Genomic DNA, 14,386 nt, shown 5'->3' with positions numbered 1-14,386 from the left:
GTTCATTCAAAATGTAAACAGTTGCTTAGGACAATTTTTAGAGGTTATTCTGCACAGCTGGTGGCTTCATTGGCTGCCAAGTAGTAGCTATTTAGTCTCGCTATTGGGCACTGAATGAAGCAAGTCAAGTTCCTTGTCATTTCTCCTTGGATGAGCAAAAGGACAGCAAGTCAGCTGCCATGAGTTTTCTGAAATATATATATATATATGCATATACATATATATATATATACATGAAAGTATAATGATGATGTGAAACATACTTGATACCCTGCTCTAAAGCCATTGAGATGGAGGTGATAGAAGTTGGACAGTAAGTCAAAAAATATTTCCGTCTTATAGAAGCACTAAATAAAAAATATTTTGAGTGAAATTTCATTCATGTAAATGTGGAGGTTCTGTGAAATGTAGCAATGGTATAATGATTATAGTTTGAATTACAATAAAATGCATAATTCTCCATAGTAGAATATTTCATAGCTAATAAGCAAGAACTGTTTCATAGTTAATGGACCACAGGAGGGCACTACTGGCTTTTACTTAAACAATAGAGCAATTGGCTCTGCAGATCATGATTTATTTTTTCATAAAGAATCAACATTTCAAAATGAAATATCTGCATGAATTTACATTTCTGCTGAGAAAAAACAACAACAAAAAAGTCTCCAGTTCTTAAAAAAGCATCATGCATTAGAAGTTGTCTGAATCATAAAGGCAAACATTTCAATATATGACATTTCCAAAGTACAAAGAGTTTTTAAGTTATAGAAAGCAAATGGATGTAAACACAGAATTTAAAAAGTGGAGAGAATCTTGTACATCACCTAGTTTAACTCTTCTTTTGTAAATTAAAAAAAAATCCAGAAGGATATACCCATTTATCTAACTTCAGGGAGAAAAAGTTCTTCAATAACCTTTTATCATGCCAGGGAAATGGAGCAAAATTTTTAAAAATATTTCTATCTGCATAAATCACTTTCAATATTCTCTGTTACTCTGAAATTTTATCTTTGAAATGTTAAAGCAACAAGATGAAAAGTCAGAAAATATTGTCAATCTCTAAGAAATGCTGGAGTTCCCAAAGCATATCAGTCATTTGCTCAGAAACATCTCATTACTTTTGGTGCTATGTAGACAAATTTAATCTTATATGTTATTATTTAGGAACTTAAATTTTGGACAAGACAAGGAATCTCATCCATCTACATATGTAATTATCTGCTAGAAAAACATTTCTTATTATATTTTATTCAATATTAGTCTTTAAAATTGTGGACAATGAAGATGAAAAACTATCATTATCCAAAAGGGATTCCCAAGCCTTGAAATGTGGAAAGCATTAGTAGATATGTGAGGAATTCATATTAGAGATTAATTATTAGTATCCATTGCATGTTGTTGTCATTTATTTACATGATGACATCGTCATCACTCAAAAAATTGGTTCTATGATGAGTCCAACTAAATATGGTGAAATTGGTCCTAAAGACACTCCTCATACTCTTTTTGGTAATTTCGGGAGCATTTCTTAATAATTTATTGATATCAAAGATTTATAGCATTTGAAATATCTAAATGCAACTATCAAGCTATATATAAATTTCCTTTTTGTGGGACAAGAAGGTAGGTTAATAAAAAAAATTCTTCTTTTTAATCACATAAGACTCCTTACCTTCGAAATGTAGGTGAGGCGATATCAGGATACTTGGAACCTGGCTGCCTCAGTCCTTGTGTTCCACATGCATTGGCAGAAGTTGGGCTGGATTTGGGGGAACTTGACAAAGAAACACTTTCTGAATCTGACACTGCCACCTTCTCCTTCTCCTTGTCTGTCTGATTGATGGTGACAGGACTGGAACGCCCAGAACCAATCTTGGTTGGCTCTCTCAGTTTGGTAGCAGTGGCACCTCCAGATTTGCTACTCACATTTGAATCAATACTGCTGGTACTGGATCTGTGTCCACCCCGGCCAGGAATGCCACTTGTGCTAGATTTTGAAGGGCGGGGTAAGCTTCGATACTGAAGTGTTGTCTTTGAGCTCATGTGAAGCACACCATCATCCTGATTTTGTGAACCATCTAAACTGGTTTTTCTTCCAGCATTGGATTTTCCACCAATGGCTGCTGATTTGGGTATTTTACCCAGTGTTGCAGAACCACTGGTGATAGTTGCTCCACTTGTCGTGATAATAGTAGATGATGCAACACCTGGCTTCTTAAATCCAAATGACCCAGTTGCAGTTGACCTTCCAATGCCTGAGGGGGGCTTTTTCCCTTCATCTCCACTGCTTTTTCCTGCATCTGAAGGAGAGCGTTGTATAGATGTCCCTTTAAGGGATGCTTTCCCTTTCTCTGAAGCTTTAGCATCATCTGTTTTTCCTAATTATAAAGAAATACATAAGGATACACTTCTACATTTATGATCTTAATTATTATCATTGCATGAGGCATATGAAATAGATTTTTATAAATGCATTATTTAATAAATGATGTTTTAAAGAATTCAATTTCCCTCCAATATTAACTGCTTGCAACTTCATTAATAATGTTAGGTGTCAAATCAACTCTTCAAAGAATCATTAGCTTTGGCAGTATGGTCTTAGAGAGATGAGGGGAAAGGAAAGACTTAGGGAAACAAAGAAGAAAAGAAAATATATTAATGCCTGCAGCTCATGAACCTTTTTCTTCCTTCAAGGAACATATAACATTCTTAAAAGCAGTCTCCTTCTGGAATGCATAACAGAATCATGGATTTAGAGGTAGAAGGGACTTCTGAGATCATCCACTCCAACTCTCTCATTTTATAGATAAGAAAGCTAAGATTCAGAGAGGTTATGTCCATTTTCATCTAGCTGGAACAAGACAAAGTCAGGATCAGAACCCAGGCCCTCTGACCCTAAATTGAGGATTCTTTCTCTTGGCCCACATAATTCCTCCAAATGTACTGGTCAGAAAATGTTTGTTTATGCTATAATTGGAGCAGCTTTATTAATCCATATCTCAGATGATAGAGAGATGCAATTATTATAAGAGTAAAGCAAAAAAAAAAGATAAGACAATTCACTGCAGGGTCTCTCTCTTTCTTAACATAAATATCACTTATAAACACAGAAAAGCATCACATGTTCATGGTTTTCCACACTTCAGAGGCAGGAAACTATTTGCAGCCTATAGCATCTGTGGTGAAATTCAGTGATCCACATAACACAGAAACCTTGACAAGAAAGTATAAAGTTAATCCTAAATGGTTTCATCTGGAACAAGAAAAAACTATGGCACAGGAATGGACCAACCAGTTACTCTAGTATCTTACAGGTTGCTACCTGGATCCATATTTGTGAGAAAATATGGATGATTGTGTTGTCTGTGGTGTGGAGGTGGGGGAGAGAAAAAGATAGAGAAAGGGCAGGGGAAGAGGAGAGAGAAGAAGAAAGGAAGAAGAGAGATAAGAGAAGAAAAGAGGAGAGAGAGACAAAGAGACAGAGAGAGAAGAAAGGTGGAGAGGGAGAGGCATTTTTGCAAAGGTGTTGGGGACAATTCTTATGGATTATATCCCACCTCCTAACTTTTCACAGACTTTCCTTGGTATGGAATACATTTTTTCCTTGATTTTATCTCTTGGAAATCCTTGGCCCCTCTCCCTGATTCAACTTAAGGGTGATCATCTTCAAGAAGGCCTTCCTGATTCCTTAGTTGTTATTCCTTCCTTCTTGACCTAAAAAAATTACTTTATTTCCTTCATTGTAATTATATTTACCCAAATGACTAGGAATTTATTTTGTACATGAGTATCTATGAACATGATGTAGTCACCAAGCAGAGTGTAAGTCTCTTGAGGGCAGGGATTGGATCACTTTGCATTTTTATACCAAGTGCCTAACTTGGAATATAGCCTTTAATGTGTATGATGATGGGGTCATTGTGAGGAAACCGTTTTGCAAACCTTTCAGTGCTATACAAAAATGAATGATTATTATCATCACTATCACTCTAATTGTTGGTGATCTGCACCATAATCTATTTACTAAAATTTTTAAATAAAAAAAAAATGAATGTGAATGGTCCCCTTCACAGGCTTCACAATATAATCCTACCAGGAGTCTTGAGGCCACTTGCTCCAGCTTTGTGCCTGGATGGTGTCCCTCCTTGAGCAGACATGCCCCGTCGCCAAGACCCAGTCTGTGAAACTGAGAGAGCTGACTTCTGCCCTCCTTTCTCTGATTCTTCAGACAGCCCTGGGGGAAGAGCTTTCCACTTGTTGCTACCTTCTACAGGATCATCAAATTCATCCTCTGCTTTCTTCTGTTCCTCTGTGCTGTCCCAGGTGTCATCTGCTACAGGACGTTTCTCTGAATCTGTCTTCAGCTATAAGAAATGCATCCCAGAAAAAACTATAAAATGTGAGTTGATACAAATTCATATTTTGAAGAAGGAAAAAAATATTGCTAAGAAGAAATTAGTGATATTTTGAAGAATTCTAGAAACATTTTAAAAACTCGTGTCCTATAATGCTCCATTTGCTTTTTGATAATTTTTATAAAACTCCCTTTACTATTAAAATAGATTATGAATTATCTTAGTATTTGTATAAATAAATCTTTGCCCCAAATTTCTGATTAAAATCCTCTAGGGAAGAACTGATGTTCAAAGAGAAATATAGCAAAGTCTCCTATATAGCAAAATATAGCAAAGTTTCACTTTTTCAAGTGAAAGCAAGGAAAGATAAACACTAATTACAAAGTACTTATTTTTGCTAGACAGCTTAAAATCACTCAAGTATTCTGTTATATTCAAAATTAACATTCATGATCCAGAATAAGATGCATTTTTTTCTAACATCTTATTTAGATTTGCCAAGCAGTAAGAATCATAGTTTGAAAGGTTTTTGGTTTTTTTTTTTAGGCTATAACCAATAGAAAATTCATTTCCTCTAATGTCAATTCATTCATATACTCAACTGATTTCTCTATTCCTTCATGATTTTAAAGAATGGGGAATAGTAGGTCATCATAAGAAGGATATACAAATGTCCTTCTGTAACAGAAGTTCTTAGAAAGTATTAGAGTGAGCTTTGCAATGATCAATGACCTCACTAGACTAAGCTATGTAATTTAAGAGTTTGAGTTAAGAGTATTTTGATTTTTCCAGAGCAGAAATATGCAGAAATGTATGGGCCAATGTGCCAGCACATCACAGGGTGAATATGAGCACTAGGTAATAATCTTAATATTGCCCTAGCATATCCATGAGCACATTGGCAATGATCTCTGAACACTCATGGATATTACGTAGTTTTCCAATGGAAACTAAGAAGGAATGCTAGTAAAAGGAAGGAGACCATTTTTACCTGATTATTCTTCTTTGAAGGGGCTGTCATGTTGGAGTAAGAACTGACAGAGGATCCAGTATTTAGGTCATCTGTGCTGATATTATCAAGAGTATCACTGAGTCCACTACTTACTGAGCTGCTGTCATCCCAGCTAGAGGAAGAGAAATAAAGCAGGATTTACATAAGGTAGTTACAACTTAAACCTTGATACAAAAATCAACATAAAAGTCTGGATATATGGATGCATTTATGCACATTTGCATAACTGTATATGTGCTTAATGTTCAAGCCTGGACATTAGTCACAGAATTCTCCTCTCCCAATCTCTTCCTGACTTTACTCCTTAAGCAGCAGTAAAGAATCATTCTCTCCACTTTCTTTTTATAAAACCCTTCCCTTCCATCTTAGAAATCAAATTGGGTACTGGTTTCAAGACAGAAGAACAATAATGGCTAGACAATAGGGATTAAGTGATTTGTGTAGGATCAAACAGTTTAGAAATGAATGAGACTGGATTTGAACCCAGGACTACATGTCTCTCCACTTCCCATGAGGAAGATCATGGAAATGTTCAAGTTTCAATTCCAGATTAAAAACTTAAAAGTGAGTATGTCTGAGGTCATCCTTGCTAATAAATATTATCAATCAGTATTACAAGACTTTATAGAAGTGATTTATAAATGTCCTTGATGAGAAGAGTAAGTTTTTACAAATAATTTTTTTCTGCAGCAGACTATGTCTTTATATTATATTATATTATTATATATATTATATATTAATAATATATAATTTATATTTATATACACTGGGAAAAGTAAAGAATAAAAGATGTGTGAATGTTTTTTTTTTAATTTCAGAAATATACAATACCCAGGCACACATACATATATGATATAATTCAATGTATGTGTGTCAATACATTCACATATTCACAGATAAGTGTATTTCATTAAAATATTTTCAAATTTCAGTATATAAAAGATTGTGTATCCTTTCTCTACTGCCTAATAGGAAGAGATTCTTCTTTATGTTATAAAGCCATTGGTATAAATGCTAATATGGAATTACTATAGCTATGATGTCTTCCATATGAGTGTGCCTAAGGTCAACTTTGCTCATAAATATTATTATTTAGTATAACAGCATACAACAAAACACCATGAAATTACTTGAAACCTATGGGTGAGCATTTTCGTGGAGGAGTGAAGAAATATGAAATTTTATGGTCTGAGAAAAATGTCCTTGCCCAATAAAATAATATTTTTATGTCACTTATAAACATTAATGGAAGTATAGTAACATTTCCAAAAGACATCAGAAAATGAAGGCTCTGAAAGAGTCAGTGGCATTTCCATGATGAACAGAGCCAACAAATATCAGAGACAAGATGTGGACCATCATGATCTTATGACCTGAGCTCTAGTATATGAGTGTATGAGATGATGACATCAATAGTATTGTGGACAGAAGGGGAAAGAGGAAAATTGGTTTAAAAAATGGTTAGGAGAAAGAAAATTTCCTAAAATATTTCCCCCCACTTGGTTATAATAATCACTTTATTTCCCTCCCTCCCCTTCACCCACCCTTCCCTCAGTTGACGCACAATTTCATTGGGTATGACATGTGTCCTTGATCAGAACCTCTTTCCATGTTGTTTGCACTAGGATGTTCATTTAGAGTCTACATCCCCAAAACATACCCCTTCGACCCATGTATTCAAGAAGTTGTTTTTCTTTGGTGTTTTTACTCCCACAGTGTTTCCTCTGAATGTGGAAAGCAGTTTTTCTCATAGATTCCTCCAAGTTGTTCAGGATCACTGCATTGCCACTAATGGAGAAGGCCATTACATTCAATTGTCCACAGTGTATCAGTCTCTGTGTTCAATGTTTTCTTGGTTCTGCTCCTCTCGCTCTGTATCAATTCCTGGAGGTTGATTCAGTTCCCATGGAATTCCTCCCTTTATTATTCTTTGAACACAATAGTATTCCATCACCAACATATACCACAATTTGTTCAGCCATTCCCCAATTGAAGGGCATCCCCTCATTTTCTAATTTTTTGCCACCATAAAGAGAGGAGCTATGAATATTCTTGTTCATGTCATTTTCCTTATTATCTCTTTGGGGTACAAACCAGCAGTGCTATGGCTGGATCAAAGGGCAGACAGTCCTTTAGCACCCTTTGGGCGTAGTTCCAAATTGCCCTCCAGAATAGTTGAATCAATTCACAACTCCACCAGCAATGCATTGATGTCCCAACTTTGCCACATCCCCTCCAGCATTCATTACTTTCCTTTGCTGTCATGTTAACCAATCTGTTAAGTGTGAGGTGATACCTCAGAATTGTTTTGATTTGCATCTCTCTGATTATAAGAGATTTAGAACACTTTTTCTTGTGCTTATTAATAGTTTTGATTTCTTTAACTGAAAATTGCCTATTCATGTCCCTTGCCCATTTATCAATTGGAGAATGGCTTGATTTTTTGTACAATTGATTTAGCTCTTTATAAATTTGAGTAATTAGACCTTTGTCAGAGGTTTTTGTTATGAAGATTGTTTCCCAATTTGTTGCTTCCTTTCTAATTTTGGATGCATTAGTTTTGTTTGTACAAAACCTTTTTAATTTGATGTAATCAAAATTATTGATTTTACATTTTGTGATTTTTTTTTCTAGCTCTTGCTTGGTTTTAAAGTCTTTCCTTTCCCAAAGATCTGACAAGTATACTATTCTGTCTTTGCCTAATTTGCTTATAGTTTCCTTCTTTATATTCAGGTCATTCACCCATTCTGAGTTTATCTTGGTGTAGGGTGTGAGATGTTGATCCAAACCCAATCTCTTCCATACTGTCTTCCAATTTTCCCAGCAGTTTTTATCAAAAAGTGGCTTTTGGTCACCAAAACTGGGATCTTTGGGCTTATCATAGACTGTCTTGATGAGGTATTTACCCCTAGTCTATTCCACTGATCCTCCTTTTGGTCTCTTAGCCAGTACCAAATTGTTTTGATGACCACTGCTTCATAGTGTAGTTTGAGATCTGGTACTGCAAGGCCACCTTCCTTTCCATTTTTTTTTATCATGATTTCTCTGGATATCCTTGATCTTTTGTTCTTCCAAATGAAGTCATTTTTTTTTTCTAATTCAGTAGAAAAGTTTTTTGGTAGTTTGATGGGTATGGCACTAAATAAGTAAAGTAATTTGGGAAGGATTGTATTTTTATTATGTTAGTTTATCTTACCCATGAGCAATCAATGTTTTTACAATTGTTTAGATCTAGTTTTAATCGTGTGGAGAGTGTTTTGTAGTTGTGTTCATATAGTTCCTATGTGTGTCTCAGCAGATAGATTCCTAAGTATTTTATATTGTCTAGAAGGATTTTAAATGGAATTTCTCTTTCTAATTCTTGCTGCTGAACTGGGTTGGAGATATATAGAAATGCTGATGACTTATGTGAGTTTATTTTGTATCCTGCAACTTTGCTAAAGTTGTTGATTATTTCGACTAGCTTTTTGGTTGATTCTCTAGGATTCTTTAAGTAGACCATCATATCATCCACAAAGAGTGATAACTTTGTCTCCTCATTGCCAATTTTAATACCTTCAATTTCTTTCTCTTCTCTAATTGCTACTGCTAGTGTTTATAGCACAATGTTAAATAATAGAGGTGATAATGGGCATCCTTGTTTTACTCTTGATCTTATTGGGAAGGCTTCAAGTTTATCCCCATTGCAGATGATGTTTGCTGATGGTTTTAGATATATACTGCTTATTATTTTTAGTGTTTCTTTTAGCATGAACTTTTTAGCATTTATTTTAGCATTTCTTTGAGCATTAACCTCTTTTTTTAGCTCTAGTTGTGCGTGTGTATATATATATGATATATATAAATGTATATGTATTTATGCATACATATATCTATATACCTATTTATGTCTTGTTATTTCATCCTATACAGTTTGCTACTGTTCCCTCTAGGTGTAATTCTTCTAGCTGCCCAGGAGATAATAACAGTTTTTAAGAATTACCAATGACCTCTTTTCTCATAGTGATATATATCATTTTAACATGTTGAGTCTTTTTTAAAAAAAAGGGTTTTTTTCCTTTTTTCCCTCGTTTTTAATTACCTTTTGATGATTCTCTTGAGCTCTGCACTTGGACATCAAGTTTTCTGTTCAGTTCTGGTCTTTTCTTTACAAATTCTTGCAATTCTTCTATTTTGTTGAATGACCATACTTTCCCCTGTAAGAATATAGTCAGTTGTGCTGGGTAGTTGATTCTTGGTTTTAGACTTAGTTTCCTTGCTTTCTGGAATATCATATTCCATGCCTTTTGGTCTATCACTGTGGATGCAGCCAGATCCTGTGTTATCCTCACTGTGGTTCCATGGTATCTGAATGACTTCTTCTTGGCAGCTTGTAATATTTTTTCTTTGGTCTTATATTTCTTGAATTTGGCTATAACATTCCTGGGTGTTTCATTTGGGGATTAAGTATAGGAGGTGATCTGTGGATTCTTTTAATCTTCACTTTCCCCTCTGGTTCTAGGATATTGGGGCAGTTTTCTTGGATAATTTCCTGTAGCATGATGTCCAGGATTTTTCTTTAGTCATAGTCTTCTGGTAGACCTATGATTCTTAAATTGTCTCTCCTGGAAAAAAATTCTAAATTTTCTGTTTTGTGAATGAGATGCTCCATATTTTCCTCAATTTTTTCATTCTTTTGGTTTTGTTTTAAAGTGTCCTGCTGCCTTGTGAGGTCACTTAATTCTAGTTGTTATATTCTGGTTCTTAATGACTGGATTTCCTCCCTGGCTTTTTGGTCATACTTTTCCTTCTGGTCTGATTTTCTTTGGAGGTCACCTTTCATCCTCTTTACCTCATCTCTCATCTCTTTTGCCTCATCTTTCATCTTCTTTGCCTCATCTTTCATCTCTTTTGCCTCATTTTCAAGCTGGTTGATTTTGGCTTTCAAGACACTATTTTCTGTTTCCGGATGACTTATCTTAGTTTTTAAGTTCTTTTCCCAATTGTCTTCAGCCTCTTTTAATTTTGTTTTGAATTGCATTTTGAGTTCTTCCAAAGCCTGTATACAATTTGCTGGGATTTCTGATTTATTGTTTGATGATTTCTTCTCCTCCTCTGTTCCATTTGCTCTTTGTTCATTGCCTGTATAGAAGCTGTTTTTTTGCAATTTCTTTCTTCTTTTTCTGTTGTTTGCTCATATTTACCCCTATTTTATTCCCCATATTTGTTGGTGTTATTGCTCCTCTCATCTTTTTTTTTTTTTTGGTTTTGGAGTTTTGTGTCAGTCTTCCCTCTTGGAGCCTTGACAGGAGATCTCTCCATGTAGTCTGTGGGGGAGGGGTATTGGAGTTTGAGTTTCCCTGTCCTCTGGAGCCTTTTGATTGGATTAAAGTCCAGCAGTCTGTGGGGAAGGGGTGTTGGGGGTGTTGGAACTTGGGATTCCCTGACCTCTGAAGACTTTTCATGGGATTAAGTTCAGCTGGGTTGGGCTGGATGTGCTCTGAGGCCAAAACCTCCTGGAAGTCTGGAGCAATATGAAGGGTCTCCGCCACTGTGATCAGGTTGCCCACTCTGCGCTCCCTCTCCAGGTCCTTCCCCACTGCCTGTGTTCAATGCTCTGATCCTGGCACAGCCCTTCCCTCAAGGTACACCATCCAGACAAGCGCCTTTCCCTGGTCATAGGTTCCTGCTGCCACTGGAGGCTTAGTGCTCTAGGTGGGGGTGAGGGGTCCTGGGACCTTCCTTCTGCCTTCCCCTTAAACCTGAGAGTTCTAGAATTCTGGCGTTTGATGGGTGTACCTTTTGGATTGGGTCAGGCAGGAGGGTTCCTTGGCTCTGTCTTGTTGCTAGGCTTTATTTTCAGTCCACTAGGAGCATTTAGTTTGTAATTTGTAAGGAAGGGTATTCAGAGGTCTGAACTTTTGCTGCTTCTATGCTGCCATCTTGACCCCAAATTATTTTTCAATAACTCTATCATCAGTATCCCAGCCTTAAATGATATCTCCTTTTACACATTTCTCAGAGTACTTAATACTGCAATTTACTCATTATCCTCTGTATCATGTCACTTGAGTAATGTAGTCTCCTGAATGAATTAAGCACATGATATAATACAGTGCCAGCACAAAGTGGATGCTTAAAATTATTGATAGTAAAATAGCTGTTGAGTGGGTAAATGAATGAATAAAGGGAGAAATAAATCAAATCAAGCCTTGAAGATAATTTAGAGTATTAGTGGTATATCACAAATATTTTCTTCAAGGAGAAAGTTGGAAGCTGTATAAGATGATAAGCACTGAATAATATCATCCAAACAATGAAGTGACCATATGCTGACAGAAAATGACTAAAGATACAGCAGTCACTTCATAGGTAGAGATCTAGGTACAATTAGAACTTTTGCTGATTAGGAAAAAAGTCTACACAAATGTCAAATTTACCAAAAAAAAAAGTACAAAAGCCTAAAATTACTATGAGTCTACTAGTGATTTATTTAAATGATCCATTGTAAAAGAAAAATAGAGAAACTGACAATAATGAGGAATTTATGCTGCTCTTTCTAAGAGAGATTAAACAAAGGCAAAAAACAAAACAAAACCCAAAGGTGATGGTATTGAAGACAACATGAGAAGAGTAGAGGAAAGATTTTATGGATAATTTTTTCTGCAGCAAATTATATATTTATAGTCATAACACTAGGGAAAGTAAATAACAAAAGGTCTGAGTGCAAATATGTTCTAAAATTTAAAATATTTCATATAGTAGGAAAAAAAAATGTATCCTTAGAGAATATCCTCTAATAAGACACATCCTGTATAGAGAATTAGATAGATTATACATGTCTGTTTGGTAGATATGAGCAGGGAGATATTTTTTAATGAACCTCAAAAGTATTGACTTATCAAAAGATGACCCAACAGGAAGGCCTTTGTTCATCCTAGATATGGATCAGGACAATAGATATATCCTGTAAAACTTCTGAATTAGAAAAAAAAAGGAATTCCATCGATGACAGGTTTCTTCAAATGCTGCTTTTTGATGGCTTTATCTCATTGATTGAGCTACAGAATCTCCAAGAAAAATGCATATAATTCCAAAGAGACCTGCCTAACTATAAACAGTATAAACACAAAGTTAATGAAACACCTGGGTTGCCTGGACTAAGACATAGCTAGATGGAAAGTTCATTAAAATAGTATGTCACTAGGCATGCGCCCTGGACTGACCCTATAGGTAAAGCATAACATAGAGGCCAAAACTAAATACAAAATAAAAAGAAACTGCAGTTGGGGATTACGAGATAAAAGTTTTATTTTACAGGTGAAAAAAAGTGACATGATCACACAGCTATTAAGAGGTGAAGCCAGGATTTGTCCCTAAATGCATGAATATAAACTTGAAATTTTGTATAAAAATTTCAAATCTTTACCTCCAACTTGAATTGCTTGCATATTTCTAACCTTCATAATACTAATAGATCTTTTAATGTATTTGATTATGATGGAATGACTGTAACAAAAGAAATGATGAATGGGTTAAAACTGGAAAAAAAAAACTACATGAAGTTATGAAGAGTGAAACAAGCAGAACTAAGAGAAAAGAAATAGTTCCTAAAGAATCACACACACACACACACACACACACACACATAATTTTATATATACATATAACTTTTTGTCAGATGATGCTTCATCAGTGAGGGAAGAGAGAAAGGCAAGGTGTTACCTGGATATTTTAATGTGACAAATAAGCAATAATTACATAATTTTAAATTAAAAATAAGTTAGATTGTTGTTCAATTGTTTCAGTTGTGTCTGATTCTTCATGACCTCTTGTGAGTTTTTCCTGGCAAAGATACAGGAATGTTTTGTCATTTTCTTCTTCAGCTCTTTTTATGGATGATGAAACTGAGGCAAACAGGAGTAAGTGACTTGCTCAGGGTCACATAGCAAGGAAATGTCTGAAGCCAGATAAGAATTCAAGAATATGATTTTCCTGAATTCAGGCCTGCCACTCTTATCTACTACACCCTCAAACTATCCCATATGTAGTTTCTATTAAAATCTATAAAAAAAAATCCTAGCTCTGATTCCTAAAAAGTTACTCATAGCAGTAGCCAGCACTGGTATCATAGCAACCAGATATACCCTATTTTGGATCCATCTATAGTGAAGTTTAGATGAGCACAGGGCCTTCATGATTAAATTTCCAAGTCATGAAAATAGTTAGGCTGTTGAATATTTTGTTACAAAACACAAAGTCTAAAAATAATGTTATTAAAATTCCACTGCTGAGCAGCTGGAAAATACAATTATTTCCTGATAGATTCTAGAAATCACTGAAAAAATGAAGCTGATGACATGTTCTGAACCAGTAGTTTGTAACTATTTTTAGTATACATGCCTAAGAGTAAAACTATTTCAGCACTCCCTCATGTGTATATACTTACAAATTCTATGTGCACACATTAGCACTAGGAATTACATGCCTTATAATAACATAGAAAATTAAAGTGTTGTTGGAGGTCAGTCACGTCTAACTCTTAGTGATCCTGGGGAGCATAGCATGCCAGGTCCTACCATCCTCCACTATCTCTTGAAATTTACCCAGGTTCATGTTTGGGGTTTTCATGACACTATCTACCCATTTTGTCCTCTGCCATCCCCTTCTCTTTTGCCTTCAGTCTTTCCCAATATCACTGTCTTTTCCTCTGAATCCTACTTTCTCATTATTTGGCCCAAGTATATAAGCTTCAGCTTCAGTATTTGGTCTTCCAGTGAATTAAAAGGGATAAAGTAATAATATTTGATCTTATAGTCAATAGAGACTCAATGGAGCTCATTGAATAGGGAAATGACATGGTCAGATCTGTATTTAAGAACAATTATTTTGATGATTCTTTGGAGGATGAAACAGAAAGAGAAAGTAAAGATGGAAGACTGCTTAGGAACTTATTTCAATGGTCCAGGTGGAATGTCAAAAGGACCTAAACTATTTTGATTGCTATATGAGAAGGGAAATGGGTATAAATGTGAGAGAT

At 35.3% G+C, this 14,386-nt stretch overlaps 1 protein-coding gene across 39 annotated transcripts in view; it reads right to left on the bottom strand.

Moving 5' to 3' along the window:
• NAV3 (neuron navigator 3) overlaps positions 1 to 14,386 on the bottom strand; it is a 1,103,979-nt gene that overhangs the window by 113,158 nt on the left and 976,435 nt on the right. For all 39 annotated transcript variants that reach the window (XM_056798500.1, XM_056798493.1, XM_056798499.1 and 36 more), the window contains 3 exons: positions 5,347 to 5,479; positions 4,094 to 4,364; positions 1,673 to 2,378 (listed from right to left, as the gene is read on the bottom strand). In XM_056798500.1, coding sequence (XP_056654478.1) covers positions 1,673 to 2,378; positions 4,094 to 4,364; positions 5,347 to 5,479 — 1,110 coding nt within the window. The remainder of the gene's footprint in view (positions 1 to 1,672; positions 2,379 to 4,093; positions 4,365 to 5,346; positions 5,480 to 14,386) is intronic.

Source organism: Monodelphis domestica, chromosome 5 (genome assembly GCF_027887165.1).
Source record: "Monodelphis domestica isolate mMonDom1 chromosome 5, mMonDom1.pri, whole genome shotgun sequence".
Lineage (NCBI taxonomy): Eukaryota > Metazoa > Chordata > Mammalia > Didelphimorphia > Didelphidae > Monodelphis > Monodelphis domestica.
Note: the sequence above shows the minus strand (reverse complement) of the source record. Positions and strands in the feature narration are given on the sequence as shown.